The following is a 27309-nucleotide window of genomic DNA, read 5'->3' on the forward strand; positions in this document are numbered from 1 at the left end:
TTATTTTCACCTTATGATAAGAACATGTACACGGCCCATTCAACAGCCAGGGCTAAAATTGCCAGAATTATTAAAACCTCGTTGCCTTCTCTACGCCGTCTTGTACGAGCTGCTCCCAAAGGTCCCCAAGGAATCAAGTCGTTTATGATCAAAAGTCCAAGAATGATAATCGTTGAAACGAAGAACACTCGAAGCGTGGGGTGGTCGTAATCAAAAAGCAAGTTCTCCATTTGCTCGCCGGCGTGTAATGTGAGATCGGTCGACTCCGATGAATCGCTTCAACGCCGATCGGACCGCCCGACCTGTGAGTAATATATCAGTTTCAAATGTAATGTTCCAGTTCGTAGAATCCGTGAACAAAATTTGTAGCCAAAAGTTCAGCTTGCGATGTGTAAGATTAAAACTTAATACACCGTACTTTAAGGCTCGAATTTGTTTTTTCAAACGCTAAAATCCGGCGTGTTGGTCGAACGGAAGACTGTATTCAGTCGATCAAAAGATTCAAGTTATAAATTATGCATGGGACATTCATAGAAACATTAAAATTCATGACTTCTCGAAATTTAAGCACGCGGCATAATCAAGTATCTCAGTCTTTTTGTTGTAATTTTTATTTAAGGCGCTTGCGAGAACCAGTTTAATCAGTTTAAACTCTTCATCTTGCTTTTTCAGCTCAGTAAGTAGGATTTAAAAGTACTCAGGCTACCCTAAACTCTTGCTTCGACGGGGATGTTGTTCTGGACGACAGAATCCTCTATACTGAAGGCTCCATTTAGCAATCTCCAAATTAGGTTTAGGAATATGGAAATTAATCGGATGAATTTCCCAAGTTATAGAAGTGGACATCTGATTCTTTGGTGAAAACCTTTCTCAGATATAATGGGGAAATATTATTGACGATTTTGTACATCAATATGGCGAATAAAGACTTCTGGTCTGAATTAAACTAAATCGACTGTCACTGAAGACCAATAACAAAAACAACAGAGTGGGTTTTTGTCTTTTTTCTGCAGTTGCATAATAATAAAAATCAACCGCTCAGAATGCGATCACCTCCTCCAGTTCCCCACTAAAGGAGGAAAAGGAACGGTCATCAATCGCCGCTAACCGATTGCCATGAAGGCAAAGCCAGCGACGTGCTTCGCGCTCAGAGGTGAACGCTTCGCATCGTCATCACGGTTGATGGAGTTGTCTTTGTTGGGGTACAAAGACGGGACAAGTACTATAGAAATGATCCTAGTAAGTACGGTCTTGATTGGAAGTGGTCAATCGAAGGAAGTCATTAAAAATAGAATTCTTGCACATGTGGGAGAGAACCCGGAATGGTTTTCAATGCGCATGCGCAGTTGTCGAACTAGTTTCTATTTTTTCTAGCCGGTGGTGAAATGGTATGGGAAAGCCTAGTAGGTCAATATTTAGCTTTCGATTGATTTCGCATGGAGTCTCATAGAAGCAGACAAAACTTATACAAGTACTAGTATCAAAGTATTTAGCATTGCTGCTAATCGTGGACACTCAGGTTAAATAATCACTACTAAAAAGAACATGTACTGAACGTTCAGTTAATAGCGACGCACTATAGTTTACAATGTTTTAAAACATATAACCTAATCAAGAAATGACCAAGGTGTCATTGGGCAAATATGTATAAAAAAAGTGAGGTGTGCATAAACTTACTGTTACTTCAAAATGTGAAAGAATGAAAGACAGAACTGAAACGAAAACAAAAATAATAATAATGATAATAATAATAATAATAATAGTAATAATAATAATAATATTTGACTATAAAAAATTGCGATAAAACATTTCGTAAAAACATTATAAAAAGGTTAAAAAACACGACGTTTCGATGTACATTACATCATTATCAAGTGAAATTAAAAATGCAAGATTGCGGCTATAACCAACTGCACTTTTTCAGACGTCTTGAAAAGTGTAGTCAACGCCTCATCAAATGCGAAGGCGCCATTGAATTTTTACGTTTATGTTTGAACTTTGGTGTTACACCAACTTTCGCACAAGTCGACCGTACAAGAGCACGCAAATGGAAGAAATCTTCAGAAACTTATCAAAAGGATGTCATCGAAGAGGAATTGAGTTTCAAACTCTCCCAGCTCAAACACCTCAGAGAAGAAGTACAGAATGCTTACAAAGATCTCCGAGATAAATGCTCTTTGCTTCGCTTCATCGCCATCTTGCGAACATTGAGTGTTCTACGCAACAACCAGTACGAAGAAATGATGAAGGGCCATGTCAGCAAAATCTCGCGATTAATATCAAAGAAGCTTGATGTCAATGAGCATATAAACAACCTATCTTCTTATCGCCTTACGTTCTTCGAGAAGCTTCTTATCTGCAGAGGTCTGAAGTTTTCAGTACCACAAAAGGTCTCGCCCATCGACATACATGCGAGCTTTGAGAAAGCATATTGGAAAATAGAGCCGTTGTTGGATGATTCTGAGAAGGAACTGGCAAGCTCAACTCTACGCTCAATCGCCTTGAACTATATCCATCGTACAAGCCCCAAACCACCAAAGGCTCTTTTGAATGCTCTTAATCGCTTGAAGAAACGTGACGACATCATAATCACCAAGCCTGATAAAGGTTCTGGCGTAGTGGTAATGGACAAGACCGAATACATCCGTCTTCTAAGCGCTGCTTCAATCGATAACACTTCTAAGTTCGTACATGTTGATGAAAAGCGACCAAAGAGGCGTGGACGTCCAGCTCAACATTTCCACCCGCTCTTACAGAAAGAAAAAGAGTTGCGCACAGCCTTACGTCAAATTCTACCTGAAGAGATCGCTAACTCGCTTTCTCCGAAGAGTTCCAGATTGTCACACTTGTATGGCCTTCCGAAGACCCATAAAGCCACACTGAGTATGAGACCCATTTTATCAGCAACTGGCGCCTACAATTACAATCTCGCCAAATGGCTCGAAGAGAAACTTAAGCCACTCTCCATCAATGACTACACAATCACTGATGCCTTTGCTTTTGCTGATGAAATCCGTACCATTTCCGTGAATGAGGATGACATCTTAGTCTCCTATGATGTGACATCACTTTTCACCAACGTACCTTTGAGTGAGACGATTAACATCCTAGTCCACAAAGCGTTCACCAACGATTGGTTCAACAAGACCTACGGCCTTAACTTGCAGAAGGATCAGCTTGCCAAATTACTGGAAATTGCTACAACCAACCAGCTTTTCCAGTTCAATGGTCTTTTGTACGAACAGACTGATGGGGTGGCCATGGGCTCCCCTCTTGGTCCTCTGATGGCTAATGTTTTTATGTGTCACCTGGAAGAGAAGCTCTCCCGTGATGGTCTGATGCCTGACCTGTACAAACGTTACGTGGATGATACCCTGGCTAAAATGCCTAGTGGTGACGCTGCCTCTGAGTTTCTCAATACTCTGAATGGTCTCCATCCCAGCATGAAATTTACAATGGAACTCCCTGTCAGTGGTAGGATTCCTTTTATTGGCATTGAAATCATCAAGTGTGGGACTAAACTTGAAACTCAAGTTTACAGGAAACAAACGAACAGTGGCTTACTCTTGCATTACCATAGCCATACCGACAAACGATACAAGGTGTCTTTAGTGAAAACAATGTTACATCGCGCGTACGCTCTATGTTCCACAACAGAAGCTTTCAATTTAGAATGTAACAAATTGCGCTCAATTTTCAGTCGCCTAGATTATCCTAGGGCTCTCATAGATTCCATCATTAGTAATTTTCTTCGTAATGTATCGGAACAGGCAGCGGAAGAGAAGCCTGAAGGCGGTCGTAAGATCAGAATTATCCTTCCTTTTAAGGATCAAGTAGCTGCCAATGCGGTTCGCAGGCAATTTAACGACCTAAGTAATAAGATTGGCCCCATATTGCAGCCAGTTTTTGTTAGTAGGAAATTAGAACATGATCTTAAGCCTAGGGAAGTTAAGCCGTCGATTGTGAATCAGCAATGCGTTGTTTACTATTTTGCATGTGATCTGTGCGATGCAGATTATGTCGGCTATACAGCCAGACACCTTTTTCAACGCGTTGCTGAGCACAAGAACTCGGCAATTGGCAAACATTTTCTTGAAGCTCACGGGAGCAAACACCTATTGAATCAGGGCCATTTTAACATCTTGAGAAAGTGTCAGAGCAAATTTGATTGTTTGGTATTTGAAATGCTGAACATCAAGAAACTTAAGCCTTGCTTGAACACTCAAACGGACTCTATACGTGCGAAACTTTTTGTTTAACCGGTAGCATTCTTCAATGCTACTATTTTAATTAATATCTATTGTCCATTTTTGTATTTATAGCCGCAATCTTGCATTTTTAATTTCACTTGATAATGATGTAATGTACATCGAAACGTCGTGTTTTTTAACCTTTTTATAATGTTTTTACGAAATGTTTTATCGCAATTTTTTATAGTCAAATGTTTTTCTAAGTCTTTGCTTCTTCGAATAATAATAATGATAATAATAATAATTGAACACTGACGTTTTAGAATAAATTTATTCATTGTAAAATTCTTATACAATCGCTACAAATAAGCTACCGAAAGATTCAGAAAAAGAGTTTCGTTCAAGAAACATTTTTAGGGGCTTCTTTTCGGGAGAATTTAGGGAATTCTGTATTTCGGCAGCAGCAGGAAAACGTGCCTTAAAACATGTCATTATTTACTAAATGATGTGTTTTGTCCAATGCGAACGCGAGGAAATTAACGAGTGGGGGGTTATAACAAGTAAACTCGCCGCTAAATGAGTACTACCATTTTTTTTTCAGCCTTTTTACACAGAAAACAATTCTTATGTGGTTCCCCGCATCAGGAGTCAAATTTGATAAATAACCTTCCACACACTGATCGTGTACTCTTACCACTGAGTAACGCACATTCCACTCCACCATTGCCCTTTCCCCACGGCATTATATAAATGGGGCATTTTCCCACATTGTCCGTCCCTGGGGCCGGGCAATAGTTTACCCAGGGGTATTTGACGGGCTCGTGATTTTAGGCCATATAACTCTCACTTCCTTTCAATCTGGGATAAATTTGTCATTACCTATAGGTCTAAGGAGAACAAATATGAGATGGTAGATCCACAGGATGGTCACTTGAACGACGATGAGAAATGAGACTTGAGACTTAGTTTGGCCTGGATTAACTTTCATTCGAATGAAGATCAGCCCAGAAACGAAGAAATCACCTTGAACACCTCGTTTGTTCCGGCCGTGGGGTATTTTCTGGAATTGACGGATACATCACAGAGACTAGCGGTTGGTAAGGTCACCTACTGAACTCGCTCAAACGAGTATCTTTAACAATTATTCGCATCGGCTATAATCATCTTATAAATAACAAGCGCGAGTGGAATAATTGTTTAATTCAAAACAATTAGGAAATATTGTTAGATCTTGCTGAATCAATAACCCGGGATGAAGGGGGGGGGGGGGGGTGGGGGAGGGTACTCCCAAGAAAAAAATGGATAGGGGTGTGCGGCCCGCTTCCCAAAACCCTCACCCTAATCTGCGATTTTCCCTACCCTCTTTATGACCTGACCAAAAATTTGATACCCTATTTATGACCTGATAGTGTCCGGTCAACTTCAGTTCAAAAACCCCTGGAGTCCAGCGCGTTACCGGAGCGTATGACAAACCGTTGCGGCACGTACACAGTTGCTGTAAACATCATGATGAAAAAGTTGATACCCTATTTATTACCAAAATGGCGGCAAAATGGCTAAAATCGATACCCTATTTATGACCAAAGCGGCTGAAAAACCATACCCTTTGGCGCCGCACATACTTACATAGCCCATATAAGGGAGTATCCCCCCCCCCCCCCCCCCGGGATCAATTACGACCAGAAGACAATTTAATGTCTTGCCGCCGCTAAGCCAATCAAATCCCTGGAATTGCATTACGAGGCGTATAGCACCGAGTGGCTACAATCATCACATATCCAACAAGCACGAGTGGAATAATTATTTTATTAAAAACAATCAATAAAAATTACTAGACCTTTGCAAGAACGACCAGAAGACAATTTATGGCCGCCTTTAATAATAATTATAAGATACTCTAGTGCTTAACATCATCTCTTCTTCTCCGTTCCTCTCCTTCTTACCTATAATATATTACACACTACATAATATATTTGTATGCTACTCTTGCAAGATTTTTTTCCATAAGCACACGTCTATCTTGTCCAAATATTTTCTTTTTTTTTTTTTGATCGATTCTCCTTTTGAAAAATTTGGATATTAATCTTATTAAAATCAGATAAATTTTGATAAATTTATTGTGATGATACAAAAATCCCAAAACTTTCTTTCTATTGCTTAGCATTCTACTCTTGTAAAATATTGAAATTTTTGATGGAACAAAAATGTATTTGTTGTTCTCAAATTTGTTGGCATTAGTCAATATTTGAGAGCATAGTCCACTCTACATAGCAACCTTGCTCATACTTGGGTTGTTTCCATGTGCTCTCCCCACCACCCCTTCCCTCCCTCCTATGACCTTACTCATCACAGTCCTTCCCGACCCACTCCCTGAGTCTGTCCCCTGTGTAATTCCCCATTTACCCCAGGGGACCAGGGCCCAGTTATTTAAAGCCTAATTAAGCTTAATCCTGGGTTAACGTGAACTTCAAGTCGAGTTCGATTACTAACCAACGAAGACTCTTCAAAAAGAATTTTGTTCCTTTACTCTGACTTACAGAAGTAAGTAAAAGAAGTAGAAGTTTCTTTACCTCTAGCTTTTAAAAGCATTTTTAACGAGCAAGATGACAAGCGTTAATCCGCTTTCGAACAACCAGGCCCAGTATGCTACTGCAATGCCTGCCCACCCTCCAAGCACAGGTTGCATCATGGATAGAGCAATGTCAAAACAAAGTGAAGTTATTTCTATTGTGACCAGTGGTTTATCCCTTCTATGGTATGTGACCTATGGGGACCTGAGTTTTATACTGTTGCATTTGCAGATCTACATTGTACCCTCCTGCAATCTAATTGGCTAACTCACAAACCAACTAGCTTGAAATCCACCATCATTTACCGAATATCTGTGATCAATGGATCAGCTATTGGGTTATATATGGTAGTACATGTATTTAAAATAATAATTATTATAAGATGATCTGTTCCTAAGGACTTTGATAGCTGACAAGGGGCAAAGCCACTTGTGAAGCCACTTGCCAAAAATTATACAGTCATGTGACAGCTGTTAAATGAGCTTGTGATCTAATTGTTTCTCAGAAGAACTTTAGGGCACATACCAATCTTGTACCCAGGGTCCTCAGGCTCTTTGGCCAGCGGTTGGCCACCAGGAGAGACTGGAGAATTTGAAAAAAAAAACATTTTTTTTGGATTGGCTGTCCTGTGACAGCTTGCATTTATAAAATTCCAGTTCCCCAGTCTTCTGTTGACCAACCGCTGGCAAAAGAGCCTGAGGACTCTAGGTACGAGATTGGGGCACAAGATGTAATTTTCCTTTTGATGGTGCCTTCTGATGGCCGCTTGGGCTTAAGGGACCAATTTCAAGATAGTAAGAATGAAGTGTATACAGCTGTAGTTGTCAAATTATTTGAGAACAGGGACATTAACTACACAATTGTATTACCTAAAGTCCTGTAATACTGCACATGTCCAAACACCTGTGAATGAATCTTAAAGTAGCGCCTTTTTGACATGCAAAAGTATGGTATTTAATTAAAGTACATGTACATGTACTCTTAAGCTGTGTAGGGGTGGAAAAGGTATCTTAATGAGCCTTTTTTCGGTAATACTTTCTGGGTGTAAAAATGTGTTTTAATTTCCGAGTGAAAAGTTATCTTCAGTTCAAGTAGAGCTGTGATCTTCCACAATAACCCACTGAGTGAGAATTAAACTTTAAAAATTTGTTGGAAATGAGTGATTTTAAAATCACTTAAAATCAGCTTTGAACAGAATGGCATCTTGCCAAGTGTATAATTTATTATTATACACTTGGCAAGATGCCATTCTGTTCAAAGTACCTTTCCACACAACATTGTAACACTGTGGCTACAGGACAAGGAGAGAACCTTCAATTTAAGGGGTAAGGGCACAGATTTGGGTGTCAAACAGTCCTCATCCAATGGCTGGCCTAGACGACCACGTGCTCCCTTACCCCAAGTGAACAGTTCCCTGTCATTGCTCACTGCAACTGTGAAAGTGTCGCCGCAAGATACAAAAGTCAACTTCTTGTCCTTTAAAGCTTGCACAACCTGAGGTTCACGTGATGTACCCTCTCGCTCATAACCAAGCTGTCCAAAAGAATTGGAGCCAAACGTCAGGCATTTACCACTGGCCGTCAGCACTGCAGTGTGTGATGTTCCCATGGTAACAGACTTGACAGGTTCTGCTGTCACTAGCTGTGCAGTGATAGGAGTCAAAGTCTGAGATTCATCAACTGTTTCTTTATTGCTATCTAATGCTAGCTTGTTGCATCTGTTGCTTCCACAAGCCAAGAGCCTATCATTAAGAGCCAGTATGAAGGAACAGTCCACACCACACCTTACGGCTTTTGCAGTGAAGCCAGGTTCGAGGCTGACAGGCTGTGGAACTGCATACGACTGTTGGTTACCAAGCCCAAGACGGCCATTGTCTCCTCTTCCCCAGGAAAAAAGTTCACGATCAGCAGTCACAACCATCACATGGGCAGCGCCGCAAGACACCTATGAACAATCATGTAATCTTCTAAATTCCTATGTATTCAAGTTAGACAAACATACATCAAGGTGCACAGCACTGAAATCCTATTTTACTGTTATTAATATTATGAGTTCAGGTTGTGTAAGATTAAGTGAAATGCATGATTTATTTTCTTTTATTTTTGGTGCAAGCTCTCTGCAGAGTTCTATACGTAGGGATTTTTCTTCCTTAAACCAAACATGCGATTTGAAGTACCACTTAGTTACACATGCCCAATGATAATAAATTATTAATTATTTCTTAAAATAGGACAAGATTCACCCTCATACATTCTGCCATATGGGTCTGGTTCTTTGAAAATAATTATCTCACAATGAAAACTAATCTCCAATTAAAAAATGCTTTTAAAAGTTTAAAGGGGAAGTATCACGCGAATTTGATGTCATTTCAAAACTACTGTATTAATTTTTTGGCAAAATAATCCCTCCCACCCCCCTCCCCTACAGCCCATTTCTCACCTGCTCTACTTCATATCCAATCAAAGCTTCCACTATTTTTGCCTGCACAACATCATTGTAGTTCCCATGTCCCAGTGAGCCATGCGTTCCACTTCCAAATGTCATGAGAATTCCCCGATCTACAACAAAGGACAAACAGTTCAGTCATGTCATAATTACTGTAACAATTATTCCACGAGTACGTGCTGGATATGAGGTGATAGATAGCCAAGAAGGCGTGCTGGGCCCAGCTGGCTATCTATCAGGTAATATCCAATAAACACGAGTGGAATAATAATTATTGCTGCATCATGCTTCTCTGATTTCCCTTTGCAAGAACAACAAGAAGAGAATTTAATAGTCGCTATTTCTCAGGCATGGTATAATGGCCCTTATGATCCATCAAATATTTTCGCTCGCGCGCGATTGGTCTAAACGCCTCCTGTGACCGAATATACCCCAGCTAAAACTGGGGAATATCCAAGGATATTCCCCAAGTGATATTCCCCAATTTCAAAAACTTCAAGGAACGTCAAGTTTGCAATTAAAATGAAGGTCAAGAAGGGGGAACGGTTTGCTTTTGTGACAGAAGAAGAGATAAACCTGCTGGTCGATAAACCAGTACCAGAAAACAACATACGCTCTAAACGTTTTTGACGGTAAGCTGTTCGTAAATGAAATGTTGAAATACTCAAGCTCGTATTTGCGACATTTTCTCTCGGTTTGAACTCTGTTTAATTAACAGTCCTTGCTTTAAAAATGTGGTAAAACTGAAAAATATGAAAGGTGAAAAGTTTTAGCCCATCTCATTTAAGAGTATTTATGGTTTTCTTTCAGTCTGGCGAAATGAGAAAGCCATCAACAAGCTATTAAACGAGTTTAATTAATAAGCTCGAAGCTCACTCACACGACAGCAAATATTACAGTTGTAATTCAATGAGAGCAATTCGTGCTGGCCTCACCTGGTCGAGATCGGTCGCGAAAATAAAATCTCGTCCATGAAACAAAAACCGGCCATGATACCCCGAGATGTCGAGATTCTCTACGAAGAGAAGCAGCTTGTTCTACTCTCAAGCAACAAGTTTAATCCTCAGTGATTGTGAAAGACTTTGTTGCTGGCTCCATTCAATGTCAAGTTAGCAAAGAAAGCGCTTTAATGGAATCCGGCAAAAACAACCGGTGGCGTCGTATTCGACTGCAGGTTCAGCTTCGATTTCTTCACAAGTCGTTTTCGGCTAGCAAATTCCACAATCGTATTTTCGATATAAAGTGCTGCTCCAATTAAACACGAGATAAAGGAAGAGAACAACAAAGCGCCGGCTGTTTCGTTGACGACAGTTTACACTTTTTACAGAATGCGATACTTTACAGTTTTTCGCTTTCAGTGATCTTTAGCTTGTTCTCGAGAGGTAGTTAGATTCCCTGTAACCTTATCCGCCACTTGTATCTTGCTTTTGTCTTTCACGGAATTAAACAAGTTTACTTTCCTTTCAAATGTTTTACCTTTTCCCCAAACAAACGCTTTCGACCTGAAGCGAAATCTGACGTGGAGATTTTGGAAGCCAACTGACAAACTTTGACGTGATTGACATATGTCAGGATGGCAGATCCTGCCGATTCCCGCATGTTGCGAAAAATATTTGAAGGATGATAAACACAATAGCCTCCATTTGACTTTAAAAATATGCCTAGATATTTGTCCGCGGACATTATCTGCTCCTCGAAGCTCACAGTTTTCCTCGAGCTTCGGCCTCCGAAAACTGTTCGCTTCTCTGAACAGATAATGTCCGCGGACAAATATCTGAGCATATTTTCGCGCCAAATGGAGGCTATTGTTTATATATACCATGGCTGCTAAGCCAATCAAATCTCTGGACTTGCATTATACAATGATCCAGTTTTTAATAAAACAATGACTTGTATTACATAATGGCTGGTTGTTACCATTGAAGTTACAGCCCCAAGGCCCTTAATTTGTACCCTAACAGGGCCTCTCCTACTTATGTATACAGTCTGTACCTGTCAAGCAAGCCACAAACAAATCACCACAGGAAACCTGCACGATTGTTACTCCGGACTGGCCCTCAAGAAATCTGGGCACCCACAGATCCTCCAACAACTTTTCCTTATCTGGTGACACATCTGAAGAAACGTCTGCCGCTTTCTTGTTGGAATCCCAGATGATCATACGGCCACCTCGACCGGTTACTGCAGTTTTCAATGTTCTCCCACAAGCGACCTGGACGACATCAGAGTCATGCTGCGGGAGCATCAGCTTAGTGGGAGAGCTGATGCCGCCACCCCAGTGGTACACTACAAACTGGGGTTCAGGGGGTTTAGTGGAAAATGATTCCAAATCTGGAAGTCCTTCGAGGATCACAGATGCAGAGTTTGAGGAGCTTGTCCGGTAAATTTGAGAGCCCGTTGGACGATTGCCGCTTGAGAACCGTCCACGTGTCGGAGGTATGGCAGCTGGATAAACAAATCAATTATTAATAGCAAATACTGTCATAGGTGATGACATCACAATGGCTGATTTTTTTTAAACCATTAACTCTTACGGTAAGATTTTTTCTGGACCAAATAAACAATTCTGAACCACAAATGCACAAATGCTTTCTTCTGACCATTACCTCATCAAAACGAGCATAAATAATTTTTTTATCATGTTGGGGTACAAGAACATGTTATTGTAGATTTGAAGTTTAGTCTTCTGGGATATGTTTGGTATAACTGGGAATTGCTAAACCATGGATTGTTACATATTGGAGCTTTTTCCATACCTTTCACTGTAACAATGGTAGTGCTGAAGAATGCATACATGTTAATGTATGACTTGTTATACCAGGGACTTTATTACTTTGGGGGCCATGTATCCCATAAGATTGGTTTTGGTAGGTATAGTGTATAGAAGTCAATGGGTTGAATTTGATGATCATTCTGTTCCAAGGTAAGGGCATCACACAAAAGACCCAACCGCACAAATTTAGCCCATGATTGCAATCAATTTGCAGCCAAGATATGGACTATTTTAAGTCCTACTCTGTAACTTAAATGTACATGTACAAAATGACCCCTTTCTATTTCTAGTTCTAAACCAATGAAGCCAGAACCAATGTTCTTTTCTAGGAATTACATCATATTAACAGTGTCTATTTTCAAGTTTGTATGTGTCTTGAGGATGGTACCTACTATTGTTATTGCGCATAGGTTCTGCGCATCTCGAGATACTCGGGTTTCCTATGGGTGGTGCCTACTAATACAGGAATATTTTTGCGCGATTTAAAACTATACGGAGAAAGCAGAACCTAGCAAATGGTTTTGGTATCTCATAAGAAAATTGGGGGTAACCATGCATTTTTCAGAGATACAGTAATTAAGCTTCAAGTTAGGAAGAAATCCCATACATTGCTTTATATTTTGGCACTTTTTAGAGATGTTATTGCTTAGTTATCTCTGAAAAATGCATGATTACCCCCAATTTTCTTTTTGGATTCCAATAGCCCTTGCTAAGATCTGCTTTTCCCGCATAGTCATAAACCGGACAAAAATACTTTGGTGTTAGTAGGCGCTGTCCTTAAGTAATCAGAATTTGACTGGCTTGTAACAAAGACTACAGACAACCAAATGTAGACTTCGGAAACTGTAACCTGATGACCAGATTAAGACCCAAAAAACCTACAGTATGTTTAGCCTAAATTATGCATATTAGATGTGCTAGTAATGAGGTTTATTATGTAATCCCAAAAATTCAGGGTCAGTCAGTAGTTTGCAAATGTGAAACAAGAGAAATGTTTATTACAGGTACAAAGTATGAGTAGCACTGTATTTACCAGCTATTCCTGCAACAGGCCTTGGAGTCCTATTACATGGTACTCGCCCGAGATCAGTACGCAGATTAAACAGTGCATTTACCACAACTGGTTGCGCCATGATCTGCGGAAGGGTGGGTCTTTTGGCTGGATCAATTTGAAGCATGCTGAGAATCAGATTCTTGAAGTCCTCGCTGTACCTTTCAGAAATGGGATTAAAATTTCCTTTCATAATCTTTAACACCAGAGCAGGCAGATTGGAGGCCTCGAATGCCTTTTTCAATGTTGCTAGTTCATAAAGAACGCAACCTAGGGCCCAGATATCGCTTTTCTGGTTGTACGGTTTGCCTTCGCAGAGTTCAGGCGAAATATAACACGGAGTGCCTATCACAGAGTTCGCTTTGCTTTTGCTGCTTAGTATCTTGGATATGCCAAAATCGCCGATCTTCACAACTTTCCTAGTCTTGTTTAATAAGATGTTCTGCGTTTTTAGATCTCTGTGCAGGATATTCTGTTTGTGGACGTGATGTATCGCTAATGCGATTTGTACAAAGAGTCGTATGATCTCCTCTTCGTCCAAAAGTTTCCCTTCACGTTCTTCGATGAAGTTATACATGGTTCCTCCTTGAGCGTACTCCATTACGATCATCAAGGCCTTTTCCTGGAAGAAACTATCAGAATACGCGATAATATTCGGGTGCTTTAGCATAGACAACACTTTCACTTCGTTCATAGCGGCTTGTCTTTCTTCTTTACTCATTTCCTCCACTGGAATTTGCTTGATGATGAAATGAGAACCATCGGAAATTCGTCGACAAAGGTACACCGTTCCATAGGCTCCACGGCCTATACTCTTGAGTTTTTCATAGTTTTCCATGTCCGTGATAGCTGAGGGAACGCTTAAGGCGAGACTTTAAAAATCAAGTGCAAAGAATGCGTAATCCGCGATGAAAACACCAAATATAAAGATCATAGATCGGAATTAAGTTTCCGCCATGTTTTTCGAGTGTTGCGCCAAGAGCCTCGATCTGAAAACAACGTAGGGAGGACTGGGCACGACAACTTTGTCTGTTGCCAACAAATATGTCGGACAAACAGTTGTGGATTTGGCGTAAAACCTTTTAAAAAAATGAGCTTGGAAACGTCCGAATCGTTGCGGCAGCAGTTCCAATTAATACAGGACCAGCAGCAGAGAAAGCTTGTGGCCAGAAAGCAACGGAAGACCAAAAATTCGGAGAAGACGGCTCAAGAAGATGAAGGATCAACGACTGAGAACTTGTGGGGCCATAATGGCGTTAGTGACAATTTGGATTTAAAGGTTGGTGTTTTTCATCATTAAACTTACTTTCATTTGTAATTACCATAATTTTAAAGCTGCCTTGACAAACAAAGGAAAAGAAAGGCGAGGGATTTTGAGAGCTATTAAACAGGTTTGTTTCAAATAAGTATTTAATTTACGTAAACGCGACGTGCAAAATCCCAGGGAGACCAGCTGGCAGCCTGTTCAAGTTTCATTGTGTAGTGTGGAACTGTGTCCTTTTACTTTCAAATGCCTTATAAAACCTGAGAGCTGTAAATTTCCACAAATTCAATGTTTCGTTATGTCACACTAATTAAGTCTATACGTACCATTCAATAAAATAATGCTGGAGACTTTATTATGAAAATGAGGATAAAGTCAGATCATGGATCTTCAACCAGTGACAGTAATGAGTGCATGTACACTGTAATGTTACTAACTCCATCCCATGGGTCTATTATCTTTAAAATCTCCAGCTTGATACTGATGTTCCAAGTGGTGCAGATGATTTTATGCAGAAGGAAGTTGCGGAGTTGAAGGATACCATCAGGGTCAGTTTATAAACAAAAAGTTCTTCATAACAAAAAAGTTATAAGTTATTTATAAAGTTGGTCAAAGCTTTTAAGGACGGTGCCTACTTTTGTTACTGCGCATACGTTCTGCACATTTTGAGATACTCGGGTTTCCTATGGGTAGTGCAGGACTAATACAGGGATATTTTTGCACGGTTTAAAACTATGTGGAGAAAGCAGAACTTAGCAAGTACTCTTGGTATCCAAACAGAAAATTTGGGGTAACCATGCATTTTTCAGAGATAATAAAGCTTTCATTTGAAAAAAAAAAACTCAATACACTGCACATTGCTTTGTATCAAGTTACTGTTTTTTAGAATAATTGTTGCTTTAAATTATCTCTAAAAATGCATGGTTAGACTCCAATTTTTTATTTTAGATTTCAATGGCCCTTGCTAAGATATGCTACATGGATTTAAGTCCAAAGGAGTCTTGGAGAAAATGGCAATTTGTTACAAGTGTGGACTACATGATACTTACACTTTACATGTTAATGTCTGTTACATGACAGTAGGTATTTTATAAACTTGATGGGCAAATTCCTCCATATGAAGGTTTGGAAGACAGACTAAAATTATAATATTAAAGTAATAACGTACACAGTGTACTTGACTGGTATTAGTCAGACTGATGTCACGAAACCAGTTACTTAGTGATATTGTGTTACAGGTATTGAAGGATGAAAATGGTCGACTTTACAAGCTGCTGGGAGAAAGGGATGAGGAAATGAGGATTTTGCGCAAAGCAAGAGACGAGGAGAAGAGGGCTTTGGCTGGTAAGAATTCAAACTACTCTTCTCATTCTGTTTCTAGTGTGAGCCAGCTCTAACTCAGCAAGGGTTTCATTATGAGCTAGGCACCAGGGCCTGGTTGTTCGAAAGCCGATAAACTCTAATCCATGATTAGAAGTTAAATCAAGGTTTTCATCTCGCTTGTTTAAAATAGTTTAAAAGGCTAATTCAAGCTAAAGGGTAAGAAAAGTCTAAAGCAAAACTGAGGGGCTAAAATCTTTTGGGAGAATCTGACAATATTAATAATTGAACGTCTGAGAGCATAACCGACTTATGTCGAATTTTAGCGTGGCTTTCGGTTTTGCACGGATTTGTCCGAATTTTGGCTCTCCCTGGTTTGGAAAACATTTCGCGGTTTTACAATCGTGGACAAAACTCCTTGAGAAAACCAAACACGAACAGAACAAAAACCACTTCCTTACTTCTCCCTCCCACCCCCTCCCCCTATGCAATGACAACCGATCGCGAACACAGACAGCCAAAAAACCACTCACTTACTGTTTCTCCCCTCATAATTCTACCACAGTTACTTCTCCCTCCCCCCCTCCCCCTTATGCAATGTTGATGTGGGAAGCGATGCTTGCCAGGAAACTGTTCGTGACCCAAAAGACAACATTGAGTCAGGGGGGGGGGGGGGAGGGGGATTTGGTAGTTTGCTTGTCTACAAGTGAACGCGCTTGGAAGGCAAATTTTTTTATAGGTTTTGTCCACGTCAGACTCGTTTTCAAAATTATCGGTAGGCTAAAAGTTTCCACTGTCCACGAGCCGTGTTTAGTCGCACCAGTTGTTGTTGCTATAAGTAACGTTTGAGATGATATCACGGTTTGCTTTTGCGGGTGGTAACAAGCCCAAAATAGATCAAGGCAGTCGGGATAAACAACTTGCGTATCGTACTGGCTAGTTGGTTTCGCTTTTGTTTGGTGAAGTTTGTAAACGCACGACATCCATGGATCGTTTGAAAAGTTACGAAATTGACGAATGCAGTTCACAGGAACTGGTGGAAATGTTGTCCAAAGAATCCCTCCTTGGTAGTGATGACTGTGCCGTGGCGAATTTTTCAATTCGATTATCAAATCCCGCGGGAGCATCAGAGACAAATCCTGCCATATACAAGGTGTTTTGCAAGCCTTAGTTGTGGTTTGCCAGGCTTGAAATTCGGTATGTAACGATTAACTTGACAATTTCAAGGCAATGATTCAATAAAAGTACGATTAACATAGATTTTTAAACGGTTAACACCGACTGGTCATAAAAAGAATAGATAGTCTTTACCTTTTAATAGAACTGCCGTTAATCGTTGTTAATCGTTGAAATGGCTACATGTCTTCCTGTTAATCGTGTAGAATGCTAGTATTTTGCGTTATCAAGAGTGATATGTCGACAAACGGGACAAAGCTTGATTTTACGCCAGGAAATGGACACATTTTCTCTTGGAGAATGTAACTGTTTACATTTGGGACATTCCTGTCACGTACGTAGTAGTTTGTAACAGAATCAAATAAAAGCGTGACAGCATTCTTTTCGTTGCTCCCGCTTTCGTGTGCCGTGTTTCAAAGACAACGAGTGTATATTGAATACAAGTATTTAATCCTCAGTGCATTGTCCTTTTGGTCATCCAGTGTCTATAATGTTACCGATATATCTTTACAAGATGGTAAAATTTCTCAATGGCATTAATACGAAACACAAAGCGGCGTAAAAAAATACTGGACAATGGTTTTCAATCGAATTGCAGTACACATGCAAAAGTTTGGACAAATCCGAGCTACATCGAAAAACGGGCTGAAATTCGACATAGGTCGGTTATGCTCCCAGCCCTTCAATTGTTAATTAAACTTGCATCAAAGTTCACGTTAATCCGGGATTAGCTAAATCAGGCTTTGAACAACAGGGCCCAGGCAATTTGACCATCTGTGAACATGACTTTAACGTCTCAACCAACTTTTCAACGAAAAGACCATAAAATGTTTTCAAGTTAACTAACATCTGCCCACTGGTGTACTTAAAACCCCTGCCTGCCTGTTCAGAATCTTAATGTACTTTAACAAAATTGAATGATTTCTTTGAATTACTATCAATTCCTCATTGGTTGAATACTTAGGTACTGGTGTGGCTGCTGACACTGCTGCTGGTAGAATAATGGAACTATCCAAGAAGAACAGAGAGCTGACAGCAGAGTTAGAGAGTGAACGGAATAGACTGCGCCAGCTGTCAAAAAAAGCAAGAGACATGGAGAAAGAGGTACAGTGTCAGTATTATATTCTTTTGTGACATACAGCTGTAGAACGTCAGTACTGATTACTGTAGATTGTTATCAAGGTCCAGCATTCTTGTGTTTGGTTGGATTGAAGGGCTCACTGAGCATAACTGACCTCTGTTGAACAGCTGTACATGCATTTCAGATCTCACGTGGTTGTTTATTTTGGATTCACTGGAGTTTTTGCATGTGGCCTTGAATTCCTTCAGGAAAACGTTGCTCCAATTATTTGTTTTATCCGCTGCTTTGTGCTTCATTTGCAATAAAAACCTACATGTGATTACAATTGTATGAGAAAGATTTCTGTTTTTATACAAAACATAGTGTAAGGCAGCAGATAAAACATAATTGGAGCAACGTTTCCTGAAGGAATTCAAGGCCACATGCAAAAACTGTGGTGAATCTGAGCTAAATAAGTAAATAAATAAATAAATAACCTTTATTTACCCTCAGCAGTGTTTATAGCACAAGTGCTAATGGGGCCAAGGATTAAACTTCACAAAGAAATAATTTAAATTGAAAATAACATGGTTAAAAATCCCAACTGGCAGGTCAGGCAGACCAGCGATCTGAAATGCGACATAAATTAGTTATGCTCTGGGCCCTTCAATAACTCAGACCCTGAGTATTTTCATTCTTATTGTACGTGTCGGTTTTGAACTAAGTTTAATCTGACTTGTATTTCTTCCTCAGTTGATGTTGACAGGAAATGCGCAAGGTCGCACAAAACAGTCCAATGGTGAACAGAAACCAAAATCAGATTCAGAAAAGGTACATTTGAACATTTTTTTGTGCTGTGCTTTTGAACGTTATAAAAATAACACATAATGTTCTCTTTGTTTTTCATTTTTTTTACAAAGCGAAAATTGTTGTATAAATCCAATTGCATTGTATTGTCAGGACACCTCTGAGGTCACGGCCCTACAAGATAAACTGAACCAAGCAAACAATAAAGTGGCAGAATTTAGAAATCAATGTGAGAAGTTGAAGAAAGACTTGAAAGTTGCCCACAAGGTAAGATCCAACTAATTGATTATGCTTACTCATTTCTATCCGGCCCTACAGACTGAAATAATTGTAGCATTATTAAAAGAACTTCTAATTTTTTGGGTGAGAAATATTAAGCCAGAAATTAGTGTTCTTACATTTTAGGCATTTTCATTTTTGAGCTTGAAAGCGTTCTAAATGTGTAAATAATGTGAATGTGCTCTTTAATTTTTTAAGTAATAAATGCTCCCGGTATTTTGAATTTATTTGAATTCGCAGACTTTTAATCCGAATTGAAAACCAGCATCGCATCTTACACAAAGCGGTTTTGTTTTGCGTAAATTGGGCACGAATCAGTGAAAATAAGAAATAAGGAGTCATCTTAATAGTTTGAATGGCAAAAGTTGGAGAAATTAAAAAATAAATAAATAAATAAATAAAACAAAAACTTCAAACTGTAGTCAGAATTCTAGCCCTCTACTTTTGAGTACTCGGGTTTTGTTTTTTTTTTTTTTTTTTTTTTTTTTTTGCTGTGTACACAGTCACTTTTTGGGCTCGCGTCACGCATTCCTCCCTGTGTAAAGAGCTCAAAGAGCGTCTGCGTATGGAGGCTATCGGAATTCATGCTTTTTAATTGTGGAGCAGCTCAGGTACACACATGTTCATGTAGTATGTTGTTTTTCAGGTGCCTGCAAAGGAAGTAGGGGAGGGTTTTAACATCAGTTCATTGTTGAACGACTCTAGTGGGTGGAGAGGAAGACAGCAGCAGATCACTTCACTGCAAAATAAGGTACATAATAATAAGCTTTATTCATCCATCTTAAAAAATAAATATACAATTGCTTTACATAATTGGATCTAAAGTTTAAAATACACAATCATAAACAAAGGAGCCTTGCTGCCTGCGTAATAAAAGAGTTCGCATGTCTTTTGGTTCTTGACCTTGGTATTGCTACTGGTCCTGGTGTTGATCTCAGGTAATTTATAGCTGTAGCTAGAATTTGGCTTTGCAGTGAAAATTTGATTTGGGTGATTTTTATTATTTACAATTCTTTCCAATTCACGCTTTGTCGCTACTTTTCGTCTTTCCTGGAACGTCGGGAGGGATGTTCTCGGTAGCCCAATGATGTCCCAACACCTGTTTTATGTGGGCTCCAACTCATCTGCAAGGTATTTCGGCAAACCTCCTTAAACTGGGGATGTATATTCGAGGAGTGGACGTATCTTAGTACAATATACTGCATTTTTTGTTGGGGGGGGGGGGGGGGTGATGGTAATGACATTCTTTCATTGTAGCTCCTTCAATTACTACAAGAACCAGAGTTAAACGCCGGCTGCCATAAAAGTACTAAATACCAGCAGCTTAGCAGTTTCCAGCCTTTATTGATTTCCTGATTAGTGATTATGTTTCTCGTTAGGTTACGGAGTTGAAAGGACAGTTAACTCAAGTTGCTCGAAGCAGCTCAGCCACATCCAACAACATTCTGATGAGGTCAGTCTTGATGTCTCCGTCCTCTGCTCCGTCACAGTACGATGAAAAACACCGCTCTGTGTTGAAGAAGATGGAAAGAGATCGCAAAGACGCTCAGGAGGTTAGCCGAAACCCGCTTAAGTTTTGTTGGACGATTAAGAGTTATTCCACGGGCGCGCGTTGGATACAAGATGATAGTTAGCACGCCGAGTTGGCTATAATCGTCTCGTATCCAAGAAACGCGAGTGGAATAATTGTTTAATTAAAACAACCACGGAAAATTGCTAACTGATCTTGCTGATTTAGTTATATTTTCTTTTACCCTAACGCGTCGGGCATGGTATAATGGCTCATATACCATGGTCGCTAAATCAATCAAACCTCTGGAACTGCGTTATCCAATGGGTCAGTTTTTAATAATTGGGGATGTAGCTTTCATCTCAGTTTGGTCCCTGCTTGGACAGAACGAGGTTGTTAAGTTTGAGATTTTCTTAGGCCAAAGTACAGTAGATTCGTTAAAACCTGGTTCGCTTATCTGTATTTTTTACTGAAGGACAGGAAGATAATCTGTGGCCATTGTAAGTTCATCAAAATACAATCCCTTTGTCCGATACAGTCTCTAAATCTAACCTGAAGATCAACTGAATTAGCTTGTTAGTTTCGCGCCTCTCAAGTCAAATAGCATCTTTTGTATAAGGAATTGAAAACGTTAAGGTTCTTTTAATATACACTGGAAAAAAGATGTAAAACACAGCAGTTTTTCTAGGCTATTTCTTCTATCTCGGCAACCACATTTGCCGTGCACAGTTAATTCAACTTTTGCTCTACTTCGATTTTTTTTATTTCAGATCTGAGGATTTGTTTGAAAAAATAGGAAATACTATATTAAAAATGTCGCGCGAAAGACTCCTTCCGTGTAAATTTTGTACACGTACCATTTTCGGGGCAATGTGCATCGTAGGCACGTTAACCGCCGGGAGCTCGAAAACTTTGATGAAAATTCTCCGCTATGTTACATGGCGTCAACTTTTCCCGCCAGAGTATTGCGCTAAAAGTCGTGGTTGCGAATCGGCGCGTGTGGAATTCGATGCCATATTGGGCATTGTCTATAAATTGCTAATTGTCAGCTGTAACATCATCTTCCGTTCGAGCTTTAATTTCTCTTATTTCTAACTTGTACTGTAACTTACAGTAGACGTCTTGTATTTTTTAACGCCAGAAAACGCAAACAGAGTTAGAAAACCTGGAACAAGAGCACACCAAACTGCAAAAGAAACATGACGCCGCCAAGGCTCGCAACAAAGTGCTGGCCAGTGAATTGAAGGGACTAAAGGCTCAAGTACAGACGCTGCTGGAGAAAGGAGCTCACGATGATGAGCTGATTGCTGCTCTTATGGTAAGTAGTACCGAGGGGCTTCGATGAACTCCCGCTTGCTCGAACACTGCTTTGCTTTTTATATGTAGGTAACTGTTTCTGTGTTTGTTTGTCCATTTTTACCACACATTTGAGTTGTTTAATCATGAAAGTCTTGACCGAAAATGTGAAATGTTCAGCTTGTCATCATATCCGGACAAAGTTCATCCCACCGTGCTGCGTAATGTTTTAGTGCGCGTGGTAGGCGCTAAAAAGGGAAAGGAAGAAAGGGAATCGAGCGCGCGCGACTCCCCTCGCGCGTTGTTCGCGCGCCCGATGCCACGCAGGCTAGTAAGGTTATGGATTTGATTCCCATCAGGCCGACTCTGAGTTTCTCTTGTCCCACGATAGTGTCAAGATAAACATTACATCTTACCAATTTCATTACCGCGCTTCAAATTTACCATCTTTAATTTGTTTATTGTAATAAAATCCGCGCCACATGTTGCTCTTGTTTTTTTAGAGAGAGCAAGAGCAACTAAAAAGTGCAGCAAGTAAAAAGGAAGCCACCCCACCCCCACCCCCCAAGGCTGTGACCACACCTCAAGACAAAGCTCAGATGGAGCATCTCAGGCAGGTGTGCCAAGAACGGGACGGACGAATACAGCAATTGGAACAAGAACTCGACAAGGCAAGGCTAGAGTTGAGTAACACTACAGAAAAATACAGGGAATTATCGCAACGTGAGACTAAATCTGTAGCTTGCAGTACAGAGGATTTGCCAACGAACGAAGAAAGACTTGAACGAACTGCATCAGGTTACGGTTTTGTAGATGCTGGTATGCAAGGAGGAAGAACTATGTCAGGCTATGGGTTTGTTAATGGGTCTTTAGAAGGACCATTACCAAGAGGACATCACTCGCAGAGTGCTGAGAATTTTGGGCCTCAAAATAATGGGTATGGACCGCCCACGAAAAAGATGCCCCCTGAAGGACCTAGTAGAAGCCAGACACCTTCCGTGCCTGGTAGTCCAGCTAGACGGCACGTGATGTCAAGAGGAAACTTGCAAGGTGTATCGGGAAGAGGATCTGCACAGGGGTACCAGCTTCCTCCCACACCACCTAGTGGCGGGCGTGGGAGCAGGGGTCGAAGAAATAGTGCAGGAGGCAGGTCTGTGTGAATATGTGAATAAAACAAACTGGTTTTAAGACTGGCACTCAATGTCGTATCCAGAGTCCTCAGGCTCGTTGGTCAGCAATTGGTCGCCAGCAGAGACTCTGTGAAACTAGTATTTTATTTAGTTGTTTTTGATTGGCTACCTCTTTTAAAACACCTTGCATTGTTTTACCGCGGAAATCCTGCGGTAGTAAAATTCCAGTTTCCCAGAGACTCTCCTAGTGACCAACCGCTGGCCAAAGCGCCTGAGGACTCTTGGTATTGCCTGGCACTAGGCTTGATTACCAGTCGCTGTTCGGGAAATGAGCCCTCGGTCACGACCACCCCAACCCTCCAATACCGGACTCGAGTGAGTAGCGGATACCGAGCCTAAGGCTGGCACTATAGTTGAAATATTGGCCCGATATAAGTTTTCCTTTGCCTTAGTGCCAGTCCTGTATCTCTACAGGAAGACATTCGGCAGCAAAACGTATCAGTGTAGTTTATTTGTGTGTTGTGTGGTACTCAGCCACCAGCCATTAAGATTTGACAGGCGACAAAAATTTATGAAAGTGTTCATTAGGGAACTTTTTCTGAAGGTCTGCGTGGAAGTGATGAAATCTCGTTTATCACGTAAATCTTCGGCAATTTCTTAGCTTTTAGGAAAAATGTTGTCAGGTAACGTTATTCTCAGCGATCAGCGTAAAAACCTCGGGATTTCTCAACTGTTGGTTTAGAATTTTGCCCAGTCACCAAAGCCCCACCCAGAGCTTCACGTCCAGCTGTTTTCACGGGAGATTTGGTATAGGAAGTTTTTGTTTATAGAGATTTGCGTGTTATCTGCCGGGTTTTCGGTAGACTACGGTTTGCTTAGAAATAACAGCCAACTCAAACTTATTCGATCTTGAGTTTGGTAAAACCACCGTTTACCTTGTTTAATGTTTCAACTGTTTCTAGCGAGGAAGCACAGCTGTTAAGATCTCAAGTACAGGAAAGCAAGTCTTTGTGTCAGGCTGCTGAAGTCGAGAGAGATCGACTGCTAGAACTTGTCTCACTTCTGCAAAGACGGTAAGATTCATCAACGAGTTTATCTTTAGGCTACAAAGGAAGTAAAACGTAGCAACAGGTTAAAGTTGATAGGAAAATGGGAACTCTTCTTCTGTGAACTCCTTGTTGCTTGTGCGATGCGTCATATACTGACCTAAAGCAGGTCACATTTGGTGCTAAAAACATCGCACACAGGTTGCAAGCGACCGGCTATTAAATCTGTTTTTTGAAGCATGAAAATAGCTAAAAAGTGTTTCTATTCCTCTCTGGATGAGATGCTAGTGTATTGCGGGGTTAGATTTTTGTTTTGTTTTACGACATAGCATTCTACAGTGCAAATACTTACAAAAATGAGTCCAAGTCGCAACGAAAAAAGCCTTGTTCTCAAGGAAAGACTGACTATGCCAGTTTATTCAACGTGACCTGAGATACTTAGCTGTATTACCCGTGGGTAAGAATAATCTTGCCTAAACATATCGATTCCCTTAATTTTGATAACTCTTCTTTTCAGAGTTGATGAAGCTAAAGACGGTGAGCTGGAGGCGACTAACAAATGGAAGCAAGAGAGGCGTCAGGTGGCTCACATGGAAAAACAACTGAGTAGGGTGCAGTCGGGACAGGGCGTGGCTAAAGGAAAGGGGAAGGGGTACAGCATAGGGGGTGGAGTACAGGACAGACAGCCAAAGATCGAAGACTTGGAGGAACTATCAACCAGGTAATTAAGCAAAAGAAATAACGTCATGACAAATAGTTTTACAGGGCTGGTGCTGTAAAGTGATGTTAAATTTGTGTACTCGACTTTGTGTACTTCCCTCAATCCAGCATCGACTTTCTTGTTCATCCTTTCAGAAATTTTTGAGAAACATGATAATAAATTGTCAACTAGTGTGATTTCCATTGCAGTGTACCCACGGGCTTTGTATTTAATGCCAAACTCCAGTTTCATTTACTTTGCTAGTTCATCCCGGAAGCTGTAGTGGAAAGATATCCTTCAAATCTGTTCTCCGGGAGCAAACACCTTTGCCAGCTCTTGTTTCTGGGCGAGTGAAAGAAGAGCCGGAAAGGGCGTCTACTCTCGCTGGTTATTTCACATTGTACCGGATTCGTTTTGGGTTCGTAACAAACTCTTCTGTGATAGGCCCACTGTTCCAAGTGTAGGTGCTGTGAGCGGAATACTATTCTAGTATTTTCATTCTATAAAAGTTTCCCGGAAAGTGTGATCGTACCCTTCATCTCATACATGGGAATTAAAGGATCAGAACGCTATTAGAAAGGAAATTTAGAGTTATAAATTGTTCACGCTGCTGACACATTTCAGCCCTTTGATAGAATGTCATTCCTTACCCTTTTTCAGACTCGCCATTCAAACCGACGAAAACGACGCTTTGAAGGAAGCGCTCAACTCCACGCTGAAAGCCAAAGAAGAGGACTTGAAATTTTACCAAGACATGATGGATCAAACCAAGAAGATATTCCTACAAGGACTCAGACAATTTAGACAGAGCTCGGCACCAAGCTAGCCAGCAGGCGATTGATGCTATAAAATATTATATATAAATGTTGCAGAAACTTATTAAAGTTCTGTGTCTGAGATGTGTGCCTTAGAATATTTGTCTATACCTTCCCAGGCCGAACGAAAAAACAAACAAAACAACAACAACAACAACAACAATAAGAGACTAAATTGGGACCACATAAGCTTATGTCATCAAGCATACGAACAAATTGCTCCGTGACGTTTTTAAATGAGAGTATATAGGAAAAAGGCCGATTTACACGGTGCAACGTTTGCTTACGTGCCGCATGAGACTTTTGTAGCGCGCGCTTGGCATGTTACTCTCGTTATTCAAATTGTCCGCGCCCACGATTGTCGTAAGATTTTTTAAAACTTGTTTTAAAATCCTACGACATATTGCGCGTCGTGCACGACAAGTGTTAGGCTTACTTTAAGGGAAACAATCCGTATCATAGCTTTGCGGTCAGCATGTCGCATACAACAAAGTCGTATGGTTTAAATCGGCTTTGAGACGTGCTTTCCGTATGGCAAGCTTAATTTCCCCTTATTTACAAAAATACAGAATTTTTCCTCAACTTTCCTTGCCATCAGATTCTGATTAGGATTGCTTGAGGTAACCTTCGTTAACAACGTCTGAAAAATGCTTGTCTGGCATGTTTTCGTGTGTTGTTATCGCTTCTCTAAGCTCGCCAAAGCCTTTTTTTAGCGATTTTTCAGCGGTTGGTCAACGTCATCTTAAGGAAATGGTCATAAATTAAATGTTTCTTCAAAGAGGAACCACCTTGTCTGGGGTGGTGGTGGGGGTATCGAGGACACCACCTATCTCGTGAACATTACCAACAAAATTTTATGGGCTTTAAAATTTGAGTTGACACAGAAATTTTCTGCTAGCAAGAGTCAGCATTGTTAGATGACAAGAAAAGTGAGGTTTGAATCTCACTGTCATCTTTTTACTGCTGGATAGAGAGGTTGTTATGCAATAAGGTTGAGGTTGAGTAAAGGGGGATGCAGGCAGAGACCACCATCTATTTTGTGGTTTGGTGGGTCCTGTCGGCGAGTATGGTAGATTTCAACCAAACGTATAAAGAAAAGCTTGGACAACGGTAATTGAAGTTTTACTCGCCATTTGAGGAGGCCTTGTTAAAATCGCTAAAACCAAAGCTTAAACTCTTCATTCTACGAAAGACAGATCAAGACCCTGTGTGATTCAGCCTCAGCGGTTAATATTTCGAGGCACAGTCTTGTTTTGAACACAAATCCATTTTTAGCTTTGAATCCGGAATGTTGTAACAAATTAACTGTCAAACCTGCGCAAGGAACTAAGTGTTCTCTAACGGGAAGGCTTTGGGTCAGTGAAGTTTCGAAGCCATTCGAATCACTCGAAACTGTAGTGCTTACTCGCGGGCGGCGACTTTGCAGAGTAATTTTTAGAACTGTTTCGGAATTTCACCCCCTGTCAAACCTGCAAAAGTAAAGTTTCCGCCCGACGTCCAGATTCCGGAAATAAAGTCGTAATATTGGCAGCCATATCAAAAACAAACTAACAACATCTTTTTAAAATTAAAAAGAAGGGGCGGGGGAGGGGGGGGGGGGGGGATGATCTGCATAACAAAATCACAGTGATGTCAGCCGTAAGTAATATCTACTGCAGGCACCTCGTGACAATTTTAACTCAAAGTAACACACTGATGGTGCATTTTACTCACAGAAACGGGTTACCATTTACTGACAAGGCAACATTTTATTTGTCCTTAAGCTTAAAGGGGAAGTATCACGGGGTTTTTGACCTCCTTTGTTAAAAATGGTGAAATAAGACCTTCACTTTGCTACAAAATAATTCTAGAACTACGAGAGGAGAGAAATCAACTCA

At 40.5% G+C, this 27309-nt stretch overlaps 3 protein-coding genes, 1 long non-coding RNA gene and 1 other non-coding gene across 7 annotated transcripts; 3 read left to right on the forward strand and 2 right to left on the reverse strand.

Annotated features, from left to right (window-relative positions):
- The first annotated feature begins 1026 nt into the window (after nucleotides 1-1026).
- On the forward strand, nucleotides 1027-11330 carry LOC146486515 (uncharacterized). The gene is made up of 3 exons (XR_014860619.1): nucleotides 1027-1239; nucleotides 5076-5287; nucleotides 11191-11330. It is a non-coding gene; the product is annotated as an uncharacterized LOC146486515 (long non-coding RNA).
- LOC146486516 (small nucleolar RNA U3) lies at nucleotides 1034-1253 on the reverse strand. Its single transcript, XR_014860621.1, has one exon. It is a non-coding gene; the product is annotated as a small nucleolar RNA U3 (small nucleolar RNA).
- LOC146486517 (uncharacterized) lies at nucleotides 1917-4485 on the forward strand. Its single transcript, XM_085096477.1, has one exon. The coding sequence runs from the start codon at nucleotides 2241-2243 to the stop codon at nucleotides 4257-4259; it is 2019 nt and encodes a 672-aa protein (XP_084952603.1). The 5' UTR covers nucleotides 1917-2240; the 3' UTR covers nucleotides 4260-4485.
- On the reverse strand, nucleotides 7411-14004 carry LOC146486518 (serine/threonine-protein kinase Nek8-like). 3 transcript variants are annotated; one of them, XM_085101441.1, is made up of 5 exons: nucleotides 13012-14004; nucleotides 11198-11650; nucleotides 9200-9318; nucleotides 8024-8704; nucleotides 7411-7945 (listed from the first exon to the last, which is right to left on the reverse strand). In XM_085101441.1, the coding sequence occupies exons 1-5, from the start codon at nucleotides 13865-13867 to the stop codon at nucleotides 7892-7894; spliced, it is 2163 nt and encodes a 720-aa protein (XP_084957567.1). In that variant the 5' UTR covers nucleotides 13868-14004; the 3' UTR covers nucleotides 7411-7891. The 3 variants fall into 3 exon arrangements, with proteins under 3 accessions (XP_084957567.1, XP_084957559.1, XP_084957575.1); XM_085101433.1 differs by having other exon boundaries at nucleotides 7411-7993; XM_085101449.1 differs by lacking the exon at nucleotides 7411-7945 and having other exon boundaries at nucleotides 8015-8704.
- On the forward strand, nucleotides 13981-25516 carry LOC146486519 (coiled-coil domain-containing protein 13-like). Its single transcript, XM_085101461.1, has 13 exons — nucleotides 13981-14308; nucleotides 14767-14841; nucleotides 15532-15637; nucleotides 17754-17893; nucleotides 18603-18680; nucleotides 18810-18923; nucleotides 19582-19686; nucleotides 20315-20488; nucleotides 21587-21763; nucleotides 22245-22891; nucleotides 23834-23944; nucleotides 24435-24638; nucleotides 25278-25516. The coding sequence occupies exons 1-13, from the start codon at nucleotides 14120-14122 to the stop codon at nucleotides 25441-25443; spliced, it is 2286 nt and encodes a 761-aa protein (XP_084957587.1). The 5' UTR covers nucleotides 13981-14119; the 3' UTR covers nucleotides 25444-25516.
- The last annotated feature ends 1793 nt before the right edge of the window (nucleotides 25517-27309 follow it).

Source organism: Pavona decussata, unplaced genomic scaffold (genome assembly GCF_977016875.1).
Source record: "Pavona decussata unplaced genomic scaffold, jaPavDecu1.1 SCAFFOLD_21, whole genome shotgun sequence".
Classification (NCBI taxonomy): Eukaryota; Metazoa; Cnidaria; class Anthozoa; order Scleractinia; family Agariciidae; genus Pavona; species Pavona decussata.